This window comes from Dryobates pubescens, chromosome 14 (assembly GCF_014839835.1).
Source record: "Dryobates pubescens isolate bDryPub1 chromosome 14, bDryPub1.pri, whole genome shotgun sequence".
Classification (NCBI taxonomy): domain Eukaryota; kingdom Metazoa; phylum Chordata; class Aves; order Piciformes; family Picidae; genus Dryobates; species Dryobates pubescens.
This window is the reverse complement of record NC_071625.1, coordinates 16,741,916-16,769,328: the sequence shown is the minus strand read 5'-3', so window position 1 is coordinate 16,769,328 and position 27,413 is coordinate 16,741,916. Positions and strand designations below refer to the sequence as shown.

Here is a 27,413-nt window from a genome sequence, read left to right as displayed (position 1 = left end):
GAAGGTTTCTTATTCTTCTCTAGAAGAACTAGAACTTTCTGGTTTAAAGGCCCTGTATAACATCTCAAACTTAGCACTGTTAAACATGTTGATGTAATTTTTCCAGCTCCTGGTCTTCCTCCACAAAGAGTGATATCCTGTGCACAGCCAGCATATCCTGAATGTGTAACACCAATAGATTTCAATTATCAGTGTACTACACTCCAAGCTTTTCCTCACTACTAGAGAGAAACAACTAATTTTGTATTTTATATCCATCAGGGGCTTTGTCTGCCAGTTCAAAAATCCCTGGTTTTCACAAAGTGAGAGTAATTTAATAATTTGAAACAATTTTAGGTTATTTGTAATAGGGATTTAATTTTCATTAAAAAGCAGGCCCATTTTTCCATCCCTTTTTTCCTTCTCTTCATATGACCAATATGCTTTGCAAGATTCTACTCAGCTTTACCTTCTAGTAATTCTTGTTACACCTTTCTGCTGTTCTCTCCATTTCTTTGTTTCTAGAGAGCAGTTTTCTTTGTTGGTCACTTTTCTGGCTCCGTAATACAATTTTGGATACAGTTATTAATTCTTTTATATCTGGAGTCTTTCCCCACAATTTCTCCTGTTAGCAGTTTCAGATAATTGCTTACATTAAAATGCAGAAGGATTACTTAAATCCACTTGACTTCATTAGCTTCTGATTTTCTAAAGTCTTTTGAAACAAAACCCCTTCATGACAGACCTTTTCTGTTTGTCCATTTAAATCAAAACATAGAAACTTACTCTGAAGTGGAATTCTATTACTTCTATAAACCCTCACTTCTTACCAAAACCAGTTCTAAAATACAAATGTATGATTTATACTTTCCCATATAAAGGGTAAGAGATATTTTACCAAGACATTCTTATCAAGATGGCTATAGCTGCAAAAATACTTGGTGACCGTTTTAAATCTTCCCTTGCAAAGCACTCTGAGAAAAATTTGCATTTGTAACTCTGGGAGCATATGGAATTCAATGGAAGGGAGATTGTAGCCTTAACTACGATTAACATAAGTGGAAATTACTGGAAAGCTTCCTTGAATGAGTCTGATACGCTCTTGAGCAAGGAAGACAGAATGTGATTTATCAAGTTGCCACTAAAAATATGCTGCTTCCTTACATCTCCCGTTCCATTTTCTCCAGAAGTCTCATTTGTCTTTTATAGGAAAGGAGAAGGGGAAAAAAAAAAAAAAGGAAGAAAAAAATGGAAGAAAAAAAAAGTTATTTGATACTAGAGGATCTGAGAATTTGTTCTAAACTTTTGTGCTTAAGATTTGAGAGCTAGCTCAGCAAGGCCACATAAATCACTATCATCTTAGTTCTGCAAGTTACACACCTGTACTAAAGGGATTTATATTGTACCAGTCTGAGAGACAGCTTGGATATTTTGTCACCAAGACAGCACAACTGCACAGCAATTCCCTTATGACTGTAGAGTAGAAAAGATAATGCCATTTTTCAACTTCTCACACTTACTTTCTTAAAGTAGTACACAACTGACTGGAACAGTAATTACCTTTACTGAATCTAGCAAACTCTTCGGGAAAAAACGTCTTAAACCAACGTCCTTCCTGGAAAAAAACCAACACAGACAGCATTACAACAAAAACCAGTGTGCAGTATTACACTGTGCTCTCAGAATGGTGTTTTGGATTTGTTCAGCTTTGCCACTTGCTTATTTTTAACTCGCACAGACAATGTAATAGCTGATTGCCACAGCAAGGCCCCTCCAATCTCACAAGTAAACACAGTACCATTAAAATCCTAACCACAGCCACTCCACAGCAAATGCAGGATAGCTCTACCTTCTAGTTGAAACTCAAAAGGATAACACACTTACAACAGGTACCTGGAGTGCCAAGGGTATTATTTGAAATGCTCACATGGACACACGCTCACATGTTTTGAGTATAAAATCTGCTATTTCTTGCAAGTAATCTCACTTTTTGCTTCTTTAAGTCAGGATCCTAATTTTGTCAGTGAGCTCTGATTTTGCAAACTGAATTACACCAAACTCACTTCCACACTTATGAACAGAGTTGCAGCCATGATTTGAAAGCTAGTGCCATAAGGATTTAATATTTCAGTGGCTGTGATGTGCTGCACCTAGCTCACGTCTGGCACGTTTATATATCACTGTAACTAAATATTAACTTCAAGAATAGTGCCTGAGAAGCTGCCAGAGATACTAGTTCAGAAGATCATTGGACAACCATAAATTAGGTGTAAGAGAAAAAACTGAAAGAAAAAAGTAAATAGGAAAAGGACCCCTTGCCTCTCGAAGGTGTTAGTGACTTTTATCTTTGAAATTTAAATGTTCACAATTTGTTTCAAACAAACACCCTTATCCGCTTCTGAAATTACTATGAAAGCAAGCTTGCCATGACTGCATCATTTGAACACTTCTGGAATTCTTATGGTGGGCAAGAAGAAGCCATTAGTAAGCCTGAAATATACAGTATACATTCACTGCTACCTAACAGGCAAGGAAGAAAAACAACATTAAAATGAATAAAAAACCCCTTACTCAAAGCAGGGTATTTTTAAAACTCTCTAAAGACAAATAGTATATAATTTCACAAAATATACTAAAAACATCCTCAGCTAAGAGGAGCAGAACACTGGCATCTGCGCAGTGACAGTAAGCTGAAAGATTATAAAACTTTCATAAATGTTAATTCCTTTGATGCATTTCTTCTCAAATGCAAATTATATGCAGTTTATCATCCCACACAGTTAAATACATCTAACACACTATTACCATCTAAATAACATGCAGACATTTTGACAGGGAATATATTAGTTTAACATTAGGGATAAGAGAGAAACTGTTTTAAAAACTGAAGCACACCCCAATCACTCCAGTATTACTCATCTTAACAGTACTGCAGCACATGGCTGAGACAATCTAATTCAATTTGTTATTAACAGTTGTAGAACAGCCTTTTGTACAGATCTGCATGTAACAAATACACAGCAGAGATTCTTAGGCAGAGTACAACAAAACAACTCAATAAAATTTATTAGTACAATATATTTTGTGTTTAATTGAGATGGCAAATTTATTTATTGGCAAAGCATTTAATGTTAGCATAAAGATTAAATTTCATGGTCAAAACCAAACTGTGAGCACCTACAAATAAGAGAATAACAAGCATTGGCAATGGAACACACAAACAGCTTTAAACACACAACCCTAAGATCTCCTTCCCTTCCTTCCTCATCTCCTTCTCTTCCCTCCTCAGCTGAACTGTGTGGGGACAAAATGGCCAACTCAGGATACACACCAACTCAGTCCTGCAGATTAAGGACCCAGACATCTGTTTTCTGATTACCACCAGAAGATAATTAGCAGTCAGATCCTGGTTCATACAGTTCTACATTTTGTGTTTAACCATCTACTCCATCCTACTTGTGGGCTTCAATCTAATTTTTTTTTCCTTATGGATAAACTTCAATAGGATTATTAAACTACCAACTACAGATAGATGATACTACTTGTCATATAACAAGCACCTTTAGGCAACATATATCTTTATTTTTCATCTTGACTGAAGTTACAACAAAAAAGTAATGTTAGATTAACATAATAGACTTTAACGTGCTCTTCACAAATTGTGGCTGCAGCTGTTCCTTCATATAGCTCCCATTTTTGTACTTGCAATTATCTCTGTTTTACACTAACAGGCTTCATATTTATTATGAAAAAATTCTTCTTTCATTACATGAAGCCCAACTATTAAAGGCTACTTAACAGTTCGATTCTATCTACCACTTCCCATCCAGATTTGGTCTTGTATGAAAACCTGATCAAAGATGAATATACATCAACTACACATCTGACAAGTACAGGCAAGAAGCAATCACACCAAATGCTGAAAAGTGCCATTTAGAAATTGCACTCAGCTGGTTAAGTGCCTTACAGTGTACTAGAACTAGCAAAACCACCAAAAACCGAACAAAAAGCCTCCCTCAGGAAATAAATTGTACTTGTATAGATAAACCTCTGCAGGCTATCTTGGTGGCAAGATCGAATTAGTGCATTTTGGCACTTTCGGCAGACTCTTCGTAGCTTATTTTAATCTATAGCCAGTTTATGGAGTCTTTATCCTGCATCTTTTCCAGCTAAATCTCTTACATAAAACAACCCAAAAAACCCCCACACACCTACACACCCCACCCCAAAAAAACCAACCACACAAACACACCCCACCAAAACACAAAACCTATCCAAAACCCACACAAACAAAAGAATAATTTTGAAGTGCACAATTTGCCAATTCCAATTTTGCATGACACTAAGGTACCAGATTTTTCTGTATCAGGGGTTTGCTTCACTTTGTCTTTCACAGAACAGCTTGGAAATCACATGGACTTAAAGAAAACAAAGCACTGTTAAACTGGAAGCAGCCACATGCTGAGTTCTCCAGGAACTCTCACCTGTTACAATTATTAATTAATACTTCATGTCATCTGTTATGAGTTTTTTCCTTTGTCTCATTGTTTCTGAAGTCTTTAACCTAATTACTAATGTCTGTAGCATATGAGCTGCCAAATAGTTCACTTGAAAGTACCTTTCTCAAGTTCTTACTGGAACATATGTGAACTCCAATGACTGTAAGTCAAGATTTTCAAATCTGTGTGTCACCTTTATATAGCCTCTCTGCTATTCTCATCCTGTTCGTCTTTATTAGTACTTTTTCATTTTGTTAAGTGTTTCCTCTGCCTGGATTATTTCTACTAGTGGCTACCAAGAAAAAATTAAAGTCCTTCTAAAAACCCTCTACTTGAAACAAAATACAAAACTTAAACATGCTACATAGATCACAGAATCCCAGAATCATTGAGACTGGAATAGACCTCCAAGATCATCAAGTCCAGCCTATGACCTAACACCACCACATAGACGAGACTATGCCAATAAGTGCCACATCCAGTCTTTCCTTAAACACCTCCAGGGATGGAGACTCCACCACCTTCTTGGGCAGTTCATTCCAGTGTCTAACCACCCTTTCCATGAGGAAGTGCTTGTAACATCCAACCTAAACCTCCCGTGGTGCAGCTTCAGGCTGTGCCCTCTCATCTTGTCACAAGTTGCCTGGGAGAAGAGCCTGACCCCCACCTTACTACAACTTCCCTTCAGGTAGGTAGAGAAGCAGTACACAAACACCAGGCCCTATATAAATAAGCAGGCAATTCATTAAAGTTATCTTTACCTATCAAGATCATACAGTTTCCTCCACCTCCAAATTCTCTCATTTCACCTCTCTAAAATTTACCCCACATTTCATTAAAAATAAAAACAGATACTTCACTGACAGACCAAATTTTATCTCAAATTTACATTAAACCGTACACCATCTTTTCACAAAGATAACTAGAGGTAAAGAGCAGATCATTGGTGTATGAAATTTGTTCCAATAAATTAATACACAAAACCTATTTTTCAAGCCCTGAAGCTTCCAACAGACGTGTTTGGACTGAAGCAATCTACCACACAACGTGATTGGGTAACCAGAACACTTTCAGTATAAGGAAGCTTCTTGGTCCTCTTAAAATATGTGATACGCAGATCAATAATATGCTTGCCAATCACAAGGTCACAATCCAGGAAATCCACATACTGAGCAAACAGAAGAAAAAAAACATACCACAAATACTTTTAAGTAACTCAAACATTACTGCAGATGAATTGCAACTGAAGAATGCAACTAGGCCCAGGAAAACATTTAGAAATAAGTTCACTTTAGAACTAGACTTATGAATCCATAAATATCAGCAAAATAGCAAAAAGTAATAATAAGCCTCTTGATTAAAGAACTTTAAACATCTCCAACCCTGTTTTCCTGGACCTCAGTTAAAGGTGCTCTTCCTACCGCTATACCTTGACAGGTTTCATCATCATCTTTTACTGAAGTACTCAAAGATCTCAACAGGCTTCACAGAATAAAAAGTTACAACAGAAATGTTCAGTTACTGAACTGAATTTTATGTGCCTGGTTAGGAAAATGTTCACACCTCAGTCTAGCACACAATACTTACTCTAACACTTCATAGTTGGACTTCTTTTCTAATGCATTGCCTCTCATCTCTCCGTAGGATCTCCTGAAGTCAGGAAAAATATTTGAAAGTGACAATTATTGGATGATCCAGCCTAAAACCACATCAATGCAGTCAAATCTTTCAGAGACTTACCATTGGAAAGCATTGGCAGAATTAATTCAAACACAAGGTCAAAGAATAATTTACTAACATGCAACAGGCCAGATTTATATTTTATAAAATACCCAAGACTACATATTCAGAGCTACTTTAAACCATGTTAACTACACTGCTACTGAAAGCAGTGCTCTAATCTGCTCTTCAGCAGCTCCCTTATACTACCACAGCATCCCCACGCTTTGTAACAGCACTTATGTCTGTGCATGTAACAGGCACAGTCAGAGGAAGCAGGAGTGATGAAAACTAATAGTTTCAGTCCAGACGTGTTCACATAAAAAATAATAGATTAAAAAAAAAAAAATAAAAAATAAGTAGCTGTTGTTGGAAGAAGGCTGGGATCATTCTTTTCACTGAGAAAGTAGACCAGTAATCCTTATGGAAAGACAGATCTGTAGTCTACTAGAAGTATCTCCATGAAAAGGCTCTGAAGAGCCACAAACATGAGAAGCACGGAAGTCAGGAGGACTTGGCTACCAAAACAGTCATGGATTATTATACTCATTACAGGTTTTGAAATAAGATAACAACAAGTCTGCAATTGTCTAGCGAGTTCACAGTTATACAAAGAACTTGTTTTCTCTGCAAAACTTATAGAAAGGATACCAGGCTCCCCTGCATTATGTAAGAAATTTCATCAGCCTAAATTCTGCTTCATTTGGGAGAGTACTGTTCAAAGTACACTTTCATTCTCAGCTAACAAGTTTTCATTTGCCATTAATTTCTTATCAGTTTTACTTCATCCCTAATCTCCCTGTGTGAGACAACAGCAGAACTGAAGCTGCTGTTTCATGCTGGAAAATCTCCATAAATTAGCAAAAAACAAAACATGCATTTCAAAAGCTGTGCTGGGAACTCTCTCAAGGATCTGTTAATCTGATAAATTTATCTATATTCTCCAGCTGTTTATACAGTTGAGAAGAACACCAAAACCATCCAAAAGAATCCATAAGATTTAATAATTTGAAAATAGCACCCAAAAAACTGAATAAATGAAAAGAGGAAAGGTAGCAGCATTTAGCTTTAATTACATTCTTTAGCTGTAGGATTTATATATGCACAAAAACACATCTATTTGCTAACTAACACCACAGATGCAAAGTTTTTTAAGTATACTTTGAATTATTCAGATAAGGAAATCACCCAAAAGGCAGTATCAAGATGTAATTAATTAAAATATTAAAATAAATATTAATTTAAAAATCACTAGAAACTGGTTACAACACAATCTACTCATTTTTTTTTTCTTCAAACTATTTTGTGCAGTATTATGTTTTATTCAACTACACTGGTCAGAAATTGATGGACTATAAGCAGTTTCAAAATTAACGTACATATTCTGTCAGAAACTTGGTCAATAATAAATGAAATTATCAGCTTACCGGATTTCAAGGCAACCTAGTTTCAAAGCAATTTCCTGGTCCACTTGATCTGCTATTTCTAACATATAGTCATTTTTCACCTACAGCAAAAGAAGTAGGTATGCATCACAGAGAGATCAGTTCAGTGCCAATACAGACTAAAATGCTGCCCAAACAAGCTTAAAATAAATACATCTTAATTTTTTGGAGTAACTACTTACAGTGCATGGAGAGAAAATGAAGTTATATTCACATTGCCCACAAATGAGCTGCACTTTTCTAAGAAACCCATTAATTGTAATTAAATCTCCTTATCTAAATCAGTATTACTTATGTTACATTAAATATAATCAATCTTCACAGGAGGCTGAGCAGATGGTTGCACCTGCATTCAAGATATGTGAATGTGCACTTTGTTCTTGAACCATCCTGGTCAACTGCTTTTAATTTTGTATATATAAATCAGACAAATGTTCATGCATTATTGTGAAAACAAAACCAGTAGTAAATAAACAGTAATATGTAAATATCATACTACATATTGACTTAAAATAATGTTTGAACTAGCAAAGAAGAAACAGTCAAATGAAGTGGTTACAACCCAAAGTAGGAAATAAAACAAGCCAAGGAGTGTGCTCTGACCTGGAGGTGGCCAAACGCTATAGCCAAATGGTCATCCCTCCTAAAAAGGCCAAAACAGGGTATTTGGATCACTGCTGGCAGGCACTGTGCTGAGGTTCTGAAAAAGCTGTCCCACAGAGCATGCCGAGTATTCAAGAAGATGGACTGTGGTGGGTCAAAGCTTCATCAAGTGTTCTGAACTTGTTTTATTTGCTCAGACTGAGGTAGGCAGAAAGCCTACTTTAGGTAATATTTTCACCACATTAATTTATAAAGTTACTAACAACAAAAAAGGACAGCAAGAGAGAACACAACTACTGCTAAGAACCTGATTCTGCAAATCCTGTCTTCTACGCAACAGAAATTTTCTGCAGAAGCAGAACTTTTCTTTAATGGCTCATGTTATCCTCTGCCTAACGAAATAATAAACTTGCTATTGAGATTCTAAAGCCTAAGATCCTGAAGTTGCAGGACATCCTGAAACACAACAAAGATCTACAACTGACTTGCAGAGCAGAGGAGATGACATGTTTTGAAAGCAAAAAACTTCACAAAATGGTTTTTTTGAGCGATGACAAGCTGCAGGAACAGCTATTTCAAACTGCTACCACTATGAAATTGGTAATTTAAAAGGAAGTGCAGCAGCAGATTCAACAGCTGGAGGTCCTCTCCAGTCACCATCCTCCAGTTAACAGCACTCCCCCATCACCAGCGTGACAGCTGGATCCAGCCCTAGACTACAAAGCAACAAACACTTAAGACCTTTCTAGTTATGAAATGCAAAAAAAATTCATTATTGAAAGACATGAAAAAGAAGTATGATAAACTGAGAGTGCAAAAAGAAATTACTACAACAGCTACAACATAAAGTAAAGCTTTTTATATTTGAACTCATACAGGTACTCAGCATTACAAGCATCAACAGGGAGCCAGAGTGGCAGCAGCTGCCCCCTCCAGCAGTAAACCAGGCAGGGGGTTCTGCAAGCCAGTGCACCAGGCCATGCCATGGGGTGGGGGTGGAAGCTGGGCTGCTTTCCCTACAACATAGGGACCAGCACCTTCCAGGCCAGCAGCTTGGCCTCTCCCAAGCTGACGTGCAGGGGCTCCTGTACAGCCTGGGTGGGTGGGTGACCACCTCAGGCTCTCAGCTCCCCAGGCAGCTGCAGGCCAAGTGCAGTGCCAAGGGCTTCCTGCTCAGCCACACCAGGCAAGGCCCAGTAATCCAGGATTGCCTTCAGTGTAGCTGCTGTGCCACCAAACCTGACTAAGCATAAACAGCACATTAAACAACCACGACACAAAACCAGAGTGTCGGCCTCAACTTCTGGATGCAGGACTATGGCAGTGACCTTTCCCCCTTGCATTCAGCACTGGTGAGGCTGCACCTTGAATACTGGATTCAACTTTGGGCCTCTCCCTACAAGGCAGAGATTGAGGTGCTGAAGCATGTCCAGAAAGGGGCAATGAAGGTGGTGAAGGGACTGGAAAACACATCTTATGAGGAGCAGCTGAGGGAACTGGAGTTATTTAGTCTGAAGAAAAGGAGGCAGAGGTGAGACCTCGCTCTCTACAACCATTTGAAAGCAGACTGTAGCAAGGTGGAGGTTGATCTCTTCTCCCAGATAACAAGGGATAGGAAAGAGGAAATTACCTCAAGCTGCAAAAGGTGAGGTTTAGGTTGGATATTAGGAAAAGTTTCTTCACTGAAAGAGTTTTCAAGCACTGGAAGAGGCTGCCCAGGGAAGTGTCACCAGCCCTGGAGATACTTAAAAGATGTGTAGACATGCTTGGGGATATGGTTTAGTGGGGTACTTAGCCATGTTAGGTTGGCCACTTGCCAAGAACTGTATCCAGATGCTTTTTTGAGTATCTCCAAGGATAGAGACACTACAATCTCCCTGGGTACCTTGTGGTGATGCTCAGTCATCCTCACAGTAAAAAAGTTTCCTGATATTCAGAAGGAACCTCTGGTCCCGGGTACCATTGAAAAGAAGCTAACTCTCTCCTTTTTGCAACCTCCCTTCAGGTATTTATAGATATTGATAAGACTCTCACTGAGCCTTCTGTTCTTCAGGCTGAACAGTCCCAACTCTCTCAGCTTTTCTTCATAGGGGAGACACTGTAAACCTTCACCTTTGTGGTCCTCCACTGGGCTTTCTGCAGAAGCTTGATCTCTCTTGTACTCAAAATCATTACAACACCTGGAAGCATTTTCAAGAAATTTGGCAGTCCAGAAGCTTGAGCACTTCTGTCAAGCCTGTACTGCTTGGTATCATCAAGTGCCAACATGGGAATAAAGGTTCCCAGGAAAGGCCACTTCTGCCAACAAGACAAAAACGCACAGCTTTGGCATAGTATTTAATCTCGGCTAGCAGCCATTTACAATTACTCTTCATTCTACTGCAGAACTGCACCTGTTGGTAATGGCATATTATTTCTCCAAGAGAAAATCTATAAGCAGGGACTTTTTAACTTTAAATTAGAACTACCAAATGGCACAGTGTAGTAATTTAAACAGAAAATTAAATGAGAACTTCTGTTCATCATTAAGGATATGCAAACTGTCAGACCCAGGCACAGATCACTTAAATCAAAAATGTAGTTTTCAGACTCCTATGTTATAACCATAAGTGAGTTCTGCTGTATGCACAGGTGGCAGACAGAACAGTATTCCTTGTTTGTACATATACATGGGATACTTGAAAAGTAAGAAACAAATTAAGATCCAGATTCTACATAAGCTCAGTTTTTATATGGATGCCTGAATTCCAGAAATGCATCAGATTAAAAGAAACTACAATTTATTTGTTGTTTTCAATAACCATACGGAGGCTTAATGAGCTTCAGTTGTACTCATTTCACTCTCCTTTTCCTGAGAATTCACCTGCATGTATAGACCAAGTCATTGCATCTAAAAAGCTAACACACCTGTTCACAAAATCCAATAGCTGGGCCTGCCATACATCCACCCAAATTACAACAGCCATTGGCTTTTTCCTTTGAACTACATATGTCTTTTTCTGAGTCATTTCAAAAGTTTGTATAACCACAAAAATCACAGAGCTGTTATCCACCTATTCCTTGAGGTATTCAGACACCTGAAAGAACTGTCCACAGTGAAGTATTTTTTTCCTACCCTAATGTATGTATTTTCCTTTGCAGAATCTATGCTAATTTGAGGGTGCTCATATACCACAATCCAATATGTATTCATTTATCTTCACAGCTCATTGCCTTGTAGATCCCAGTACTGAAGTAATTCATTTGTTAAACTAAACAGCTTAAGAATATCTTCAGTTTCATGCAAACATATTTTAAAATGCTGCTATCCCCAAATAACTACTATCCCATAAATAACTAAGCAACATTACTCAAGTATTTAAAGTTTGGGGTTTTTTTCATCTTGCCTTCTGGCTTGTGAGCTTTCACTAATTCCAGTCATGTTTTCCCAATTTGACTCTGCAACTACAGGCACAGAACATGCCAAAAAATGATGTTAAAAGCTGTCCCAAATCCACCAGTTCGGGGGGGGGGGGGAGGGAGGAGAAGTAGCATGTTGCAATTCTCAGCTTATTTGCAAGATACAAGTCAGACATTTTCACCAAAATGCTGCAAGAAGACAATTGCCTAGTTGAGTGCATAGGTTTCTTAAGATGATGAGCAGAAAAAAGGGTTGGTTTTGTTTGCACACACCAGGCCAGAAAACATGTACAGAGATACCTCACAAAGGTAGAGTAAATTCATATACTCCTTCCACCTCACATTTCAGCCAACATAAACTCTCCCTTGCTGATTTACTGTGTGGGGTGCGTGTTGTTTCTAAAGCTCCAGGGTACAGTAACATGGAGTTTCAAGTCTTCCAAATTCACTACATTACTGAACTTGAAGAATGGGGTAAGAATACCTTTATCCACATGAGGAAAGAGATGAAAACATAAAACACTCTTGTAGAGTGTGCATAAGTGACTAATAGCAGTGTTGACAAAATCAGTCATAACATCCTCTTATCAAAATTAATAGCAGCACTTGATTATCATGAACCACTTGCATGTACATGATATACATCCCATTTTTGTGGCGCTTCAACTTTGGAAGGCGCTTGTAAACTTCAGGAAGCCTATGGCCATAATCTTGGGTCCAACTGGATTGAGCAGTGTCCTACTAGAGATAGCAAAAGTAATAAATTGATAGAAGAAATTAATTTTATCTTGGTTTTTCTTTTTTTGTTCCCACCCCCTCCCTCCCAAAACCTGTTTCCAGACATTCTTTAAATTTCAGTAAGTACAAAGCAACGAAATAAAAGGCAGATTCAATTTCTACTCCCAGAATACTAATGAGAACTTCTTTTATCGCCTTTAATTTTTCTTGAGTATTCTCTTTGAGATGGCATTAGATCAATGTAAGTGCTAAAGCTCGTGCAAAGATTAGATAAGAATTTTGCAGGAGGTTCAGCATGAGCTCTGTAACCTCCTAAGGAAAATGCCTGAACAAATATTAAATGCAAGAGATAATTTAATGGTAATTAAGTGCACTGCCACAAGGCAATTGAATAGTTTTCCTAGAAGTCTTTTGTGTTTGTTCAATTATTACTTTTATTATTGTCACTAATATAGTTAAATGAGAGAAATAAGAATTTTTTTTGTTGAAGACAAAACAGGCTCTGTCTATAAAAGCATAAAGCCGATACACATACAAAGAAACAAAAACTGAAGTCTGAGAGAACCTAAAGAATCATACCATTTTTTCCTATTTACTACAAAGTCAGAAATAGTATACTGAGAGGATGAATCCTGATCTGTGGGTTTTGGAGATGCTCTTATCTGTGACCTCATGTTATCCCCACAGAACTGCTCTCCTTGGTGGTATGTGCAGACCTTGACTTAAGGCCGGGAAGTTCAGTTAACAGTATGCAACGCCTGGAGTAAGGGTGAAGAACGCATCAACTCATAAATACTCTTCAAGCAGACCAGCTACTACTGCTGCTGTTCTGCTCCTATACCAGTTGTTCAGAATGGGATCTCTCCAATGCCTAAACCACAAAAATAAATCAGTAGGATGCTATTTAATGTACCTTAATTTTACCTGGTCTGTAAGAGAATCCTAACTTATACAAAATTTGTCACACAACCCTGGTTTTGAAAAAGCCACCCCAAAAAAACCTCCTCAACTGGCCAAACAAGACACACCAGAGCACCCACTCACACCAATTTCCACCAACTCAATGAAACCTGCTGCTAAACTTTTGTGGCTTTACTGCAGTTACACCACATACTAGAGACCACCTGCTCTGGCAGTGGCAAGACTTTGTGAAGCCTTCAACCATCTCAAATAGTCCATGGTCACAATGTTCTAGCAATAAAATGCATAAAGATTAACAAGGCCAACACTTATTAGGATCATGAATTTGTATGTTATATTGCTAAACACCTACATACTTTTAACTTGGTAACAGTCAAAATCTCAAAATAGTACATCCTAAGTGAATCACTGGTTTATGTTCCTTGCAACACACCTGCTTCTACTTACTTAACTACTCTGCATTCTAGCTGAATGTGCTCATCTGAACTCCCAGAGGACAAAAAAGTATATTGGAAGACAAAAATACTTTCTTGACACAAACTACGGTATTGATTTTGTGCTGGGTTGAGGCAGCCCCCCTCTCCCCACCACGGGCAGGAATAAAACACTCAGACAAACGGATTGCAAAAGTGATGAAAGTTTAAGTAGCAAGCAGTGAATGTTTACAGAAAACCCAAAGCGCAGTGACAAAGAAAGATCCCAAAATAAACCCAGAGACATCCCATCCCCACCTGAGGGTACACCCAAGACCCCCAGGGCTCCTTCTTCCCCCTCCCTCTGCTGGGCTAGTCTCAGCTGGCCAGGTCTGAGACTGTCCATCCCCCTGTGGCCTTGGGCCTAGCAGGCCCAAAGCCAGCAGACATCTCCCCCAGTTACCGTCTGAAGGAGGAGGAAGAAAAGAGAAAGTGCTAGACCCCGCACTGGATCTTATAATGGTGCAAAGAATTACAGTAGGAAATACACACAATTTCCTGCGTCCATCCCTCTGGGCTGGACTTCTGGACACAGGAAGTGAACACATCAGGGGACACCCAGCTCAAACTGCAACAGATTTCAAGCACCTTTTCCCTAAGATTTTTAAATGTTCCAACAAGTTTAAATTACACTGACAGTCAAGCAGGTGTATGCTTTGGAAGAGAAAGGATAAGTCTGTTGAAGTTCCATTAAACATGGTATAATGGAAATCCAAACTACTTCAGGCTTCTAGAGAAATACTGCTACAATGTCAGCGCTGGAAGTACTAACTGTACTTGCATTTTCTTGTTCACAGGCTGATGAATAAGAATTAGTGTGACCTCTGCTTCACAACTGTAGTTAACTCCGGGGTTACAACAGTTACAGTGTAGTACAAGAACAGGACACGCTGTGTGAAAAACGTGCATGTCAAGCACAAATACACCTCTCAGAGGCAGGAAAAAAATCTTTTACATGTCCTGAGAAAATAAAAAGTGAAACAAAACTGTCACTCCCTCTCTAACACACACTACTTGTGTTCAATGAATACACGCTTAGGACGAACAGTAGTATTTAAAGCAAACAAGAACTGTAAGACCAACATAATTCTGTGCCATAATGTATTTCCTGACATATTAATGGTGAGAACTGACTTCATTTACCATCTATCAGCACCAATATTTTAAAATATTTTTTGTCACTATTCTTCACTGGCTACCCAGAACAAAAATCTCTGTCTCTAGTCTTTCTAGCATTAAAAGTTCAAAGATCCTCTTAGATCATAATGAAAAAAAAAGAAAGGAGATGAACACTGAACTGTGAACCAATAAGCTTTTTGCACAAGGACAGACATGTAAACAAAAGCCCACTTTCATTTCTGATGTCAGACTTCTAAAATACTTGTTCTTTTACTTGAATGGACAAATTACTGATGGTGGAACTTCTAACTTCTCAACATTTACTAGGAATTAATGGGCACTTTCCTATAAATGGCTAACAAATTCCAGCTGGTATAATTTAAAATCAAAATTGCAGACAGGAAAGCCCATGTCTGTGAAGATGGAGAAATTAGAGAATAGCCCTATGCTAGTGCACATGGTTTAAGAAGAAATCTATCACAGGCCCCGTATTTTATATACCAGCTGCTACTTTCAAAAGCCATCTGCTTCATTTTTCTGCACACCATTTTTTTATGCAGCTGCAGTATTTTAGCAAAACATTCACTCAGGCTGACAAGCCATCTTGCCAGTGCACGTCATAGAAACACCACACCAGATTTACATTTCTTTATTAAGGACAAGAGAAAAATCATTGAGAACTTAGTAACAAATGCTTTCCAGGGATTTAAAATATACTTCTTGCTGTGTCTTAAACGTGTTTTAGGTTTAGATTTGTTTATATCCTCAAAAATCAAGTAAAGAGATTGAACTTTCTGTTGGGTTTTCTTTTCAAGTGTAACTACTGTGAAAATTCTTTATCAGCAGTACTAGCAAATGGAGTCTCAAAACAGACAAATAACTATTAGCCACTAGACCTGGCTTTTGCAGCTCATTTAGCGTTACCAAGAAATTTCCCCACAGGATAATATCCAGTTTTTCAGGAGGACAGTTTAAAAATAAGCAATCCAGTTCTCTTGCTTTACTTTCAATGTCTATGACCTACTTACACAACTTAACTTTCATTAATTTTTTTTTTTTCCAAGAGGCACTGCTTTGAAAACTGCATTATAAGAGCACTTCAGTGATTAAATACCCCCCCTAAAGAGTTACATGCATAACAAAAACCACCACCACTAGGAAAGATATTTAGATAAGCAAACAAAGAAGCAAAATGTCTTCTGTATTCTAGTTATTAAGTAGTGTAACAATCATAATTATAATTTAATGAAGCATGGAGAACAAGAGTCACACATTACATCATTTTCTCCCCATCCATTTGTCTTACATCCAAGTTTTTAGATTTATTTTTTAATATTAGAGTATTATGTAATTTTGCTTAGTTTTATATTAACAAATACAGCCCTCCTGTATCTGCAATAATTATTTGTTCTCCTTTTTAACAGAGAAGGTGTATTCTAGCACCTGCTTTTAAACATTCAGGATTCTAATTCCTGAAAGCGTTGGTGTTTGGTGTATGTAATAGCTCACTTTCAGCCACCACACACTGCTCATCAGGTTCTTCTTTTTACACCACCACACACTACTTCTGGTGATGTTGGTCCCATGGAAGCCCAGTGATATTTTTTTTCTGCAATTTACCACTCTTTAAATTCCACCTTCTGTAAGATGATACCAACAGAAAACCTGACCTTCAGCAACTACTTACGTGACTCTGACAATGATTGATGCATGTACCACACATTTGTTTTCCCCACAATTTCACACTCAAAGTGAACGATGTTGCTGTGTCCAGAGTACTCCTGCGCAGACTGCATTTTGTTCCACACTTTCAGCATGTTACCATATGCAAGTTCACCATAATGCACAACATACCTCTTCCATGGTACCCTATCAGACATAATTATCTCAAGTGTATTTTCCACTGTAATCTTTCTTGCAGCATTAAATGCACCACAGAAATGCCATGGTGTAGTCTGGGACAGAAACACAGTTAGGTAAGCTTAAACAATCACCCAATGCTCTTGCTTGTAATCACCAAACTGTAGAAGGAAAACACTCCTCCATCTTCTTGCAGAAGAGACATCCCCCCATTTACCAACAGTGGGTTCTGGCAGGACACTGAATTTTCTTCAATACAGAATCAGAACAACCAGCTTGAAAAAACTGGGATTCCAACCCACATTTACTACAGTCACAGAAATCTCAAAGATTCATGCCTCACCTGCTTTGAATTGAGTACCACAAGCACAGAAAGCCCAAAGCATGCTTTTAATATCAGCAGTATTTTCAGGAGCCACCTTAATGATTGTAACAGTAGTTTTTAAAACATGCACAGGAAGGAAACATATATGCATTTCCACCCCTACTTGCTCATTTAATAATACCAGACTTATTACAAAAGAGAACTCTACATTAGGGAAAATTAAAGCTTTGGACTCTTCTAGTGGAGTTTTAAAAGCACAGATTCGGTATCAGGTTAACATTCATTTGCCATCTGCCCCAGCTGCTCCTCCTCTTCGTCTTCCAAGGTCACAGTCTCTATATTATCTAGAGGTGATCTCTGACATCTCTAACTAATTTTAGAAGCTCCTCTGTTAATAATAAGGGCATTAGAGAGATGGGGTAAGGGGGAAAATCAACTTCTGATGAGGCATTGTTAGGGACATAAGTTAGGAATGATCCCTTCTGTCCGAGTGGGCTTATCTCCAGATGTCACTGCAACACACACTGCTGCCTCCCAGATCTTGCATAAAGTAGGACTATACTCTGGGGAGCCATAGAGCACTCAACGTACTACACACACATTGCTAGCACCTGATTTTATACTTCTTTCCAACACAGAATATTCCTTTTCCAGAACAAATGAGTCCAAACATCATCAGGAGTCAGCTTTTCTTGTGCCTCTCATGTGCATTGTGTACAGCCTAGTCCACTAATTGGAGTAATATTTTTGCAAGATTACATATCCATACATCAGTACACAGAAATTTGTCCTAAGCATTTTAAATCTGTTTTCTTGAATTAAGAGCAATTTACACAACTTCAGGAAAGTCCACAAGCACTACTTTCACCACTCTAGCTGACAGATGGACATTTTAAATCAAAGCAGCCATTTTTCTACAGACTGAGCTTGACTATGCAAGAGGAATTGAGGAATATAAGTGTGTTTTACATTCCTATTATTCGGCACTGCTAACAGTAAGCAGGCATCTCACAGAAAATTTGGAAGAGACTGAATTAGCTCCACAACAATATAAACAGCAAGATCTACAACCAGAACATTTGCATAGTTTTGAGAGTGCAAATCAGCTATTGTAGTTAAAAAGTGAGTACTTTCTGAGAAATAGTAAATTTCAGCAATCTCAAGAAACCAAACCCTGTTGAAGAATATCTCACTTGTAACTACTTTTGGAAGCTGTAAGGAGCAAGCAGGTGATGTTCAGTTTAATTTATAGTAGTTTAAAGTATGTATATATTAGAAAATACTTTAAGCAGCTGCAATTCTTACATTTATTACCACTTTTCCGTAGGGCACGGCTTGTATGTCAACCATGAATTCTTACTGAAAGATCTGTGGGGTTTGGTTTGGTTTTGTTTGTTTCTTTTGATTTAAATAGGCTGACAGTATCAGGAACAATGCCAGCTCTTCTCTCTCTGTCCTTGATTTTCTTCAAAGCTTTTGCTGTCAAAGTCATTTGCTTTAGGTCTCCTATTTTTATTAGGGTATAAGAGACGCTGTTATTTAATTAGGTTAAAGAGTCCAATTCCCAGCCTGCACTTCAAATTATATCTCATGCAACTAAGTCTTATAAAACTTTAAGTTATTACAGTAATTGCCTGGATTTAACATCTCCTACATGTTGTTAAAATCTCCTACACGAAGATAATTTATTTTGCATGATGCATTTATCTGCCACAATATAGAGGAAAGTACTAGTTTTAGCTTTACAGACACTACAGAGGAAGGGAAAGTGCCATTTACCCAAAATAAACTTTGCACCCTCTTTCTTTAGAGTTACTTTTTTTTTTTAAGAAGGAAACAAGCATCATTTCTCTCTTTAAAAATAAAAAGTTTTCTTATGAAAACGAATCTGCATTCTACTCATCTGGTGAAACACAGAAGCCCTGTGGCACAAAATTTAGCTCAGTATTTCACAGAACATCACTTACGTGCCCTAACTTTTGAGATCATCCTCTCTCTGCTTGCAATTCCTCCTTTTCTGCATTACACAAACTGGCTTGTTTTAAAAAGAAATCCAAAACACAGTCCAGTCCTATGGTCTCCTTTATTGTATCTACATCCACATCCAGGGCAGCTCCACATTGCAGGCTAAATAAGTGTTACAGTTTGAAGGGGGAACTTTAACCTAGAACCTGACTGCAAAGACTGAAAATAAAATAAATTACCACTGGATGCAAAAGGAAAAATAATGATGAGGTCTATAAAATTCATTGGATTGCTAACAGTATATAGAGCAGAGGCATAAACAATTATTTCTCTCTTTTCTTCTTCTGTCACTTCTGCTTGCAACTTTCCTCTCTCTCTCTCCTGTGGCCTTGCCAGGGGTATCTCTGTTTTGACTACTGTGTGAGGTAATGGGAAGGAGGGAGGGAGTGGGGGAGGATGTGAATGGGTCCCCTGGAGCCATGCAGGGGCTTTTCTGTGTTGTTTATAAACTGTAACTATATGTAGAGTACACACATTGTATGTTTTGTACATATCCATTGCATTTCATATCTCTAGATTGCAGTTTGCTTGTAAATACAACTTCATTCGCTTCCATCCCAAACTCAGATAGTTTGTCAATTTATTTTGGGGGGTAGTTTCTCCAAATTAGTTGGGGGTTAATTTCAACCCACCACAATAAGGCAGCACAGAGAAGATTCTAGACTGATAAACCCCCCCAAAAAAACCCCAGCAACAAAGCCAACAACCACATGAACCCCCACACACCTTTTCTGGTTGTTCGGGATCTAAAAAAACACCCCAAAAGTTACCTTAAGTCTGCTTGAAGCACAGGGACAACAACAATGGAACAGCTGATACTTAAGAGCTGGCTTCCCCTCCACCCTCATACAGATGCTTACTCCCTTTTCATCAGGGGATAAACCATCTCCAATTACTGGAGGCTAGCATGTTATTCAAGGATAAATGTGTGCAGGCTCTTGTCCCACAATAAGAGGAAGGCAATTCAAATAGCTTACGTCTGATTCTCATTATATGAACATTTTTAAAGCTGCATTCTGTCCTGATGCGAGATATGGCTTTCCTTCCTCACCCAGCTATTAAGGCAAAAAGAGCAAATCCTACCCCATTTATTTCCACCTCCCAACAGCCATCTCACTGGAACAGAAGAAAGGAAGACACTTGCAATGAATCTCACCCAAACTTATTTAAAGCAACTAAGCAATTTAATTCTCTAATACTCATTACTTGGAAACCTCCTGATTTTTAGTTCTCCTTTTGGACCTTAATACTTATTTCCTCTGAAGTTTTCTTGGAAAATGTAACATTTGACATAAGACACATCTTTATTCTTTTGAGTTTTACAGAACAGTCGACCGAACAAAAAAAAAGGTTATTTACTGAAAAAATGTAACTTACAGTATTTCTACTCAGCAATCCAGAGCATTTCATGTGTAAGGTTTGGGGGTGGGATTAGAGTTCACTATGGATCAGATCTGTATACAGTACAGCAGGACACAACTGAAGCCTGGGACATAAAACCTAGCAGCAAGCATCTGCCAACTGTGCAGACAACCATAAATCTGGCATTGATTTTTTTTCTTTAAAATACTTATGCTCACAATTCAAACAGCACTGGGTGGGATCCAGTCTGCCTAATTTGGCTGAAATTGTAAACAGCTGGGCCCAGGGGAATAGTGCAGTCAATGCAGTATCACTACCTAAATGCTCCACTTAATGGGGGAAAAAAAAAAAAGGAGAAAAAAAGAAGACCCCTCTGAAGAATGAATTGTCATCCACTACCCTTTGACACCTCCCAAAAAGACAAGTTAAAAAGACATTTTAGCATTAGACTGCTGCTTAGAGCTCTCAGCTGTGATGTGAACACACAACTCCAGTCAAGAAGAATGGCCTAAGCATCTGTGCCTACTCCATCTCAAGTCTCAAAGCTACAGCACGGCCTGAAACACAGATGCTTTGACTAACTGCATGGTGTCAGTACAACTAATTCTGACATCACAAACAAGATCCCTGGTCCCCCCTTACACAGACTAATTTTAATCCTTTGCTGTACAGATTGCAAACCAGAAGCACTCTGATGAAAAGTCTCGTTAAGTGTCTGGCTTTTATACTTTCAATTAGCACAGTTTACACCCACTGCAGATGGTAGGAAGGCCACCAGTTACAAACGGCTGGACAGCAAGCTACAAACATTTCCAGTCACAGGTTCTTGATGTGTCCAAGACCCTCAAAACAAAGAATATCCAAAACTAAGAAAGGTCACAGCATCCTCAGTCACAATTAAGGCCCCCAAAAATTTGCATATTAAGTCCAAGCTGACAAGACTTAACTGCTTGCGCTAATTCACACAGGGCAATGCACTCACTGAGGTGAATGGGAGTAGTCATGCCTGTGACAGTCCCAATGCCTGCCAGTTTGCAGTTTAACAGCCTCTTAATTGTGTTTTCATTTAACTGTGTGAATAAGCTATGTCTGTTTTCAGTGATTACAGCAACATCTTGTTATCTTTACAAATGTTCTGTGCTTTTCTGGAAGATGAAGAACACGTGAGGATTCAGTCTCTTTCTTCAACTTTGAGCTTTTTCAACAATGCAGCTGCTCGCAATACTAATTCAAGAAAATGATGACATTCAGGAGCAGCAGAGGTCATCATATTCCTTTTACTTCTCCATGAACTTTTTTATTTGATGTTGTATGTTTTTAGTAAGTCAGACAACGTGTTTAGATGTTACCAAGTTAGTAATAGGTTCTCAGCCTCACTTTCAAAAACAATGATTTAGTCACAGGCAGCATTTGGCCCTCAAAACCTCTTTTACTCATTTATAATGCACAGGGCAGCAGTATCTTTGGTATACAGGAAAGTCAAAGCAAATTTGATTACAAAAGTGTTATTCTGTTGGATTTTTAAAAAATCCTTTATCTGGGTCCTATGTCCTTCATCTGTATCAGTTATTTCTGTGCAGAAAGCTCAAATGCATATATGACTTATGTGCCTTCAGTTCTTCTTGCCTACATGCCACATGGTGTCTGATTCAGAATTGTGGTCAGCAAAAGAGGATGTTGAAGTGTTGTGGGAATGACAATCGGAGAGGAACAAAAGGTGAAAATTTGGCTTCCCTTGTTTTCTACATCTCCCTCTGTTGCAGGTGTGGTTTATAAGCAGTGTTACTGTTCAAACCCGTTTCCTCCCTTCTTTTAATACATCAGTTGGGTTGCCTTAACACTTTACCACATAAAAGTAACTGTCCTAATTTTCAAGAGGATGAGTTGGAGCAAACCAGAATCATGAAGAGTGACAGTACTGGCAAATTATGCACCTCATTCCCATGATAATGGAGACCCAAATACCTTACAATACCCCAGAACAAAAAATAGTGACTTTTAAAGAAGAGGATTTAGAAATACCTCATGATAAGGTGGAAAAGAAGGAAGGAGAGGGGGAAAAAAAATAAAATCATATAGCAGGCAGAGCAAGGAGACAAGAAGCTCTGATTTTCAGTTTACAATAGAACACCAGCTAACATTAGCCATGAGATAAAAAAATAAAATAAAATCTCATTTAAAACCCAAATTCCAGAGCCTTCATGGTATAGTTCCTGAGCTCTTCCATTTGAGCTGATTTCACAAGTACTCTCCCCCCCACCTCTCCTACCTTATTCCACCTCTGTTATGACAACACTCCATAAAATGACTAGAAAAGCATTCCATGGTTGTAGTGAAATTGCTTACTTATTTGCACTTGCAAAAAAATCAACTCAGCAATTTAATAATGTGTGAAATAAGTATAAGAAGCCATCTGACAACAGTAAATTTTATCTGAGTTAAAATAACTGCAGAATCACCTTATCTTTGGAAAATATTCTTCACCACTTCTCAAGGAGGGGACTGTTATGGGCTTCATACCCTTTCTGCTTTATATACACAATCTTAAGTTCTGCCAGTTTATGTTTCTGCAGTAATATGTTATCTGCATAAATAAATCCAGAATTTTCCGAATTCTAACTCAGTAAATGCACCCAAAGGAGTAGAACTGAACATACCTGCTGATAGAAAAAATTTAGAGTTGGTTTGTCCTCAGTAAACTGGTTCAGAAATCCTTTGGGCAGATACCGAATTCTCAATTCATATCTGAAAAGCACACAAAAGAAAATTAAACCAGTGAGAAAAACAAGAATAGAGTTTTCCTTACAAATACAAGATGTCTTCAAACATACTTGAAAAAAGATAAAAACAAACTCAGCAAACTAAGGAGCACTCCCTGTTTTGACTACTCAAAGAACTAAACTGGAATGTAGCGTCTAACATTTCATAAAGGTATTTATGAAGGACCTTTGTAATAGAATGCAACATAAACTCCTGCTGCCTTCTCAAAGCTGCAGTGAAGACTGAAGCATCAAGACTTCGAGCAGGTAAGCTATCAGGTCCATATCCACAGGGAGAGAGGCCTCCAATGAGATGAGGACAGCAGATGATCAACCATGACTACTGATATGTCCCTCTGGCAGAAGCTTTTAGCTTTGGTTATCACATGTATGGTACGTAAAACACAGGTTCCCCTTCTCCCAATAATGTTACAAGCAGTGGTACTCACCAGGGAACCACCAGTATGCAGATAAAATAAAAGCTTAACTCAAGAACATGATTCTGCTCCCCTGATCTAGGGCTGTAACAGTCAACCCAGAATTGTTTTGGAGGTTTTGAAAACATCTCTCTGTGAAAGGTTTCCTACTTCCTCATTCATTGTCAAGATGCACACAAAAGCTAAACGAATCAGTTTTCAACATGACAGTCACATTTTTCAAGTTAACAGCTCATCACAGAGGGAGATACAGAACTATCCTTGATCCATGACCAACACTAAATTCGTATTATGGGTTGTCCTGCAGCAACAGCCCAATGTTTGACACACTGCATGCTTCCACTTCTAACACATTTCTGCAATGAAATTCTCCTATCATCATCCATTTGGGTATGTCAATACACATCCCCAAGTACAAAACTCTTGACAGCCCTCCCCCAAAATAAGTACATTTAACCATCTACTCATGACGGTAAGACCAAATACTGCATTGTTTCAACGTTGCTTTCAGCAGGACAAGAACTTCCTGAGAAGTGATTTGGCTGCCTGTAATCAAGAATTGATGGGGATTTGATAAAAATTACTAGGAATTACTGCTCCTTAGGATTCCACTGCAAACAGAGGCTGCAGGATCCTTCTTTGCTTTGAATGAAAATGCATTTTCTCAATAAAATAAGAAAACCACTTAGAAACTGTAAACATGCACACACACTGTACACAAACTAGGAATATGTAGAATGATGGTTTTTCATAGTATGATGAGTTTATGAAATGAAGGAAAGCGTATACAGTCTTCCTGTGTGCAGAAAACATGCCCTTAAACTGAAGAGCCTTCTTACTGTAGGATAGACATGACAAGCAGAGAACACGTGCTAGTCACAGATCTAGACTGGGCATAAAGAAGAAATGTTATAATCAGAGTGGCAAGACACTGGAACAGGTTACCTAGACAACCTGTGGATGCCCTACCCCTGGAAGAATTCAAGGTCAGGTTGAATGGGGTCAAACTTGAGCAACCAAGGCAGGGCAGATGTACGAGATGATCCTTAAAGGTCCTTTCAAACTCAAACCATTCCAGGATACAATGAATGAGACATATTTAAACAAAAGGTCCCAGTTAAGACAAATTCAGAAATTATGCTAGTGGAGAAGGCCCACAGAACCACTTCCCTTTGCAGATCAGTGTTTACATTTCATGATACATAGCAGATATCCAGTATTCTACGTACTAACACTGGCCACTTGTTCTGAGCACAAATCTATGGCTTTACCTGGATGCATTTCTACATACTTCATGCGTGCACAAGACAGAATGCCAGCACACAGCACTGCAGGGGCAGATGAAAGAAAAGGTATTTTCAACTACTTCAAAGCAAAGAGTAAGTTAATAAGTGTACCTACTGTACACTTGAGGGACCTGCGCTGGGTACACAGGTACTGGCAAGCAGGCGCTCCAGGGGCAGGGCTCTGTGACAAGAGACTGATCCTAGCCAACTCCACTGGCCCCACAATGGGACACAGATGAGTCCCTCAGCTAAGCTGGGGGCACTGTGGGAAAAACAGGTTTCAGAAAGGGCCAAAAGTGGCACAGGCAGAGAAGGAGGAAGCAGCAGCAAAGGTATGGAGCAGCAGGAGGACAGGAGCTGCTGCAGGCATGGAGCAGGGGTCCCCTGCAGCTTTGGACCACACTGGACTAGAAATGCCCCCTGCAGCTCAGGGAGAGCCCCCAGGCTGCAGGAGGGGAATGCTTCCTACAGGAGCCGTGGCCAGGCAGAAACATATGGTCCCTGAAGGGCTGCAGTCAGGGGAAGAGCCAGCAGGGAGAGGTGTGAGGAGAGAGGAGCAGCCCAGAGGGGCTGTGAACAACTGCCCAAAACCCCCATGCCCACCTCTGTGCTCTTCCAGGGAGGTGTCAGCAGTGAAGGTGGGGCTGAGAAAAAGGGAATGAGGAGAAAAATTTCTTTTAAATGCCTCTTTGTTTCTTGCTACTCAAATCTATTTCAATTTGCAATAAATGAATTCTCTTGAATTTGAGTAACTTTTGCCTGTGACCACCCTGGGTAAGTGACCTCTCTTTATTTTTAATGCACACATTTTCTGATCCTATTTTTCTCCTCTGCTGCATTGAGAAGAGTGCTGGGTGCAGGTCTGGCAGTGAGCCACTGTCATCTCACCACTGGGGTATCAAGTGCCTGACCAAGGGGACCTTTTCAATGCAAGTGTTTCAGATATCTTATTTAACAGTAGACACTGAAGATGAGCTAGAATGTTCACATTATACAAATGAAAAGAATCCTTTATTTGGTTTCCCAGTGTACCAAGAACAAATATTGGCTGGTAGATAACTCCACACCACCTCTTTTCCTATTTTTGAGCCATCCCACAAGCCAGAAATAAGAAACTATTCAGACCAGAAAAAAATGCTTGTGGAACTGATCTCAGACCTTTGGTATCTTACATACTGTCTCAATCGCCCTGATCTGGACTAGGCTGTAGAACATCCTTACTCTCTAGAATTAACAAAAAATTAGCACATAGAGCAAATGCCTTCCTTCTACAGACTTGCTGCCTTAAGTGAGGAGCCATAACAAGTACTGCTTTTTGTAACAGGCTCATAAAATGCTTTGGGGGTGAGAAGGACCTTTAAAGGTCATCTAGTCCAGCCCCCCTGCAGGGAGCAGAGAAGCATCTCATGTGAAAATTGTGTAGGGCAAAACAGCTCGACTGGGACAGTGACTGAGAGTGATTTTTATTACCTGTTTATAATGTAATCTCTGACTATGCCCATGGGAACAAAAAATCTGATTCCCAAGGGCCCACTCAAGGATGGACTTGATTTTTCAATATCCTCTAAATCTACTGTCTTTGAAATGCAGCCATTAGATGAGGATGAAAAAAGTCTTTCACTAATCTGGTCTGCTTTTTAAGCAAGTATACCAGCAATACCTCCCCTATATTTGATAAAACTAGAGGACTACTTGTTGCTCTGCATCTGTACTGCAGTATAAATGCTTCTATGGACACATTGACACACACTACAGGTCCTGCAGAAAGGTGGGCATCAATAGTTAACAGGCTTATGGTGAAGTAACCTGTCCACAGCATAACATGCACTACTAAGCAGTGCTAGGAGCTTCCCTTGGAGTAAAAAGCACTACCTGGGCAGTTGGAGCTAAAAAACAACATCAATTCATAGTATCTTGTGGCACGGATGGAGATAACCTCACCATAACTAACCATATAGGCTGCTTCCAGCAGGTTCTAATGCAGTGACCAGAAAGGAGAAGGTGGGAAAAAAAATGGCAGACAAAGAAGGAGCCTTGGGTGAATTCAATGAATTGAAACAGCTCTCTAAAGGATCAGACAAGCACTAAGGATCATAGAAGTAAAGAAAAAGGTGTGGATAACTGGAAGCAAGAGGAGTAAGAAAGCAGACTGCATTGAAAAGAAATACAGAGCAGTTAGATCAATGTAGTCATTAAATCATTCCACAGGTGGTCTGGCCTTTATGTCAGAGCCAAGACATTTGTACTGCAGCTATCAAAACTTATAGAAGACGACTGCTAAGCTTTGGGGCATCTTCCACCTGTTAGGGCCAATGCATAAATATCACTTACAAACAAGGACCTGCTTTACACCTGCAAACCTTAACTACAGAACTGGAACAAAGTGTGTTCCAAGACATAACATTACCTGAACCTCTTGAGATTTCCCTCGTGGGCCAAAGAGGACTAACAAATAAAACAATGG

The 27,413-nt window shown here is 38.9% G+C and overlaps 1 protein-coding gene across 10 annotated transcripts in view; it reads right to left on the bottom strand.

The window, feature by feature from the left end:
• The window catches only part of PTK2 (protein tyrosine kinase 2), a 195,015-nt gene that overhangs the window by 73,865 nt on the left and 93,737 nt on the right, over nucleotides 1–27,413 (bottom strand). For all 10 annotated transcript variants that reach the window (XM_054167180.1, XM_054167181.1, XM_054167182.1 and 7 more), the window contains 4 exons: nucleotides 23,125–23,212; nucleotides 7,625–7,704; nucleotides 6,066–6,128; nucleotides 1,540–1,594 (listed from right to left, as the gene is read on the bottom strand). In XM_054167180.1, the coding sequence (XP_054023155.1) occupies nucleotides 1,540–1,594; nucleotides 6,066–6,128; nucleotides 7,625–7,704; nucleotides 23,125–23,212 (286 nt within the window). The remainder of the gene's footprint in view (nucleotides 1–1,539; nucleotides 1,595–6,065; nucleotides 6,129–7,624; nucleotides 7,705–23,124; nucleotides 23,213–27,413) is intronic.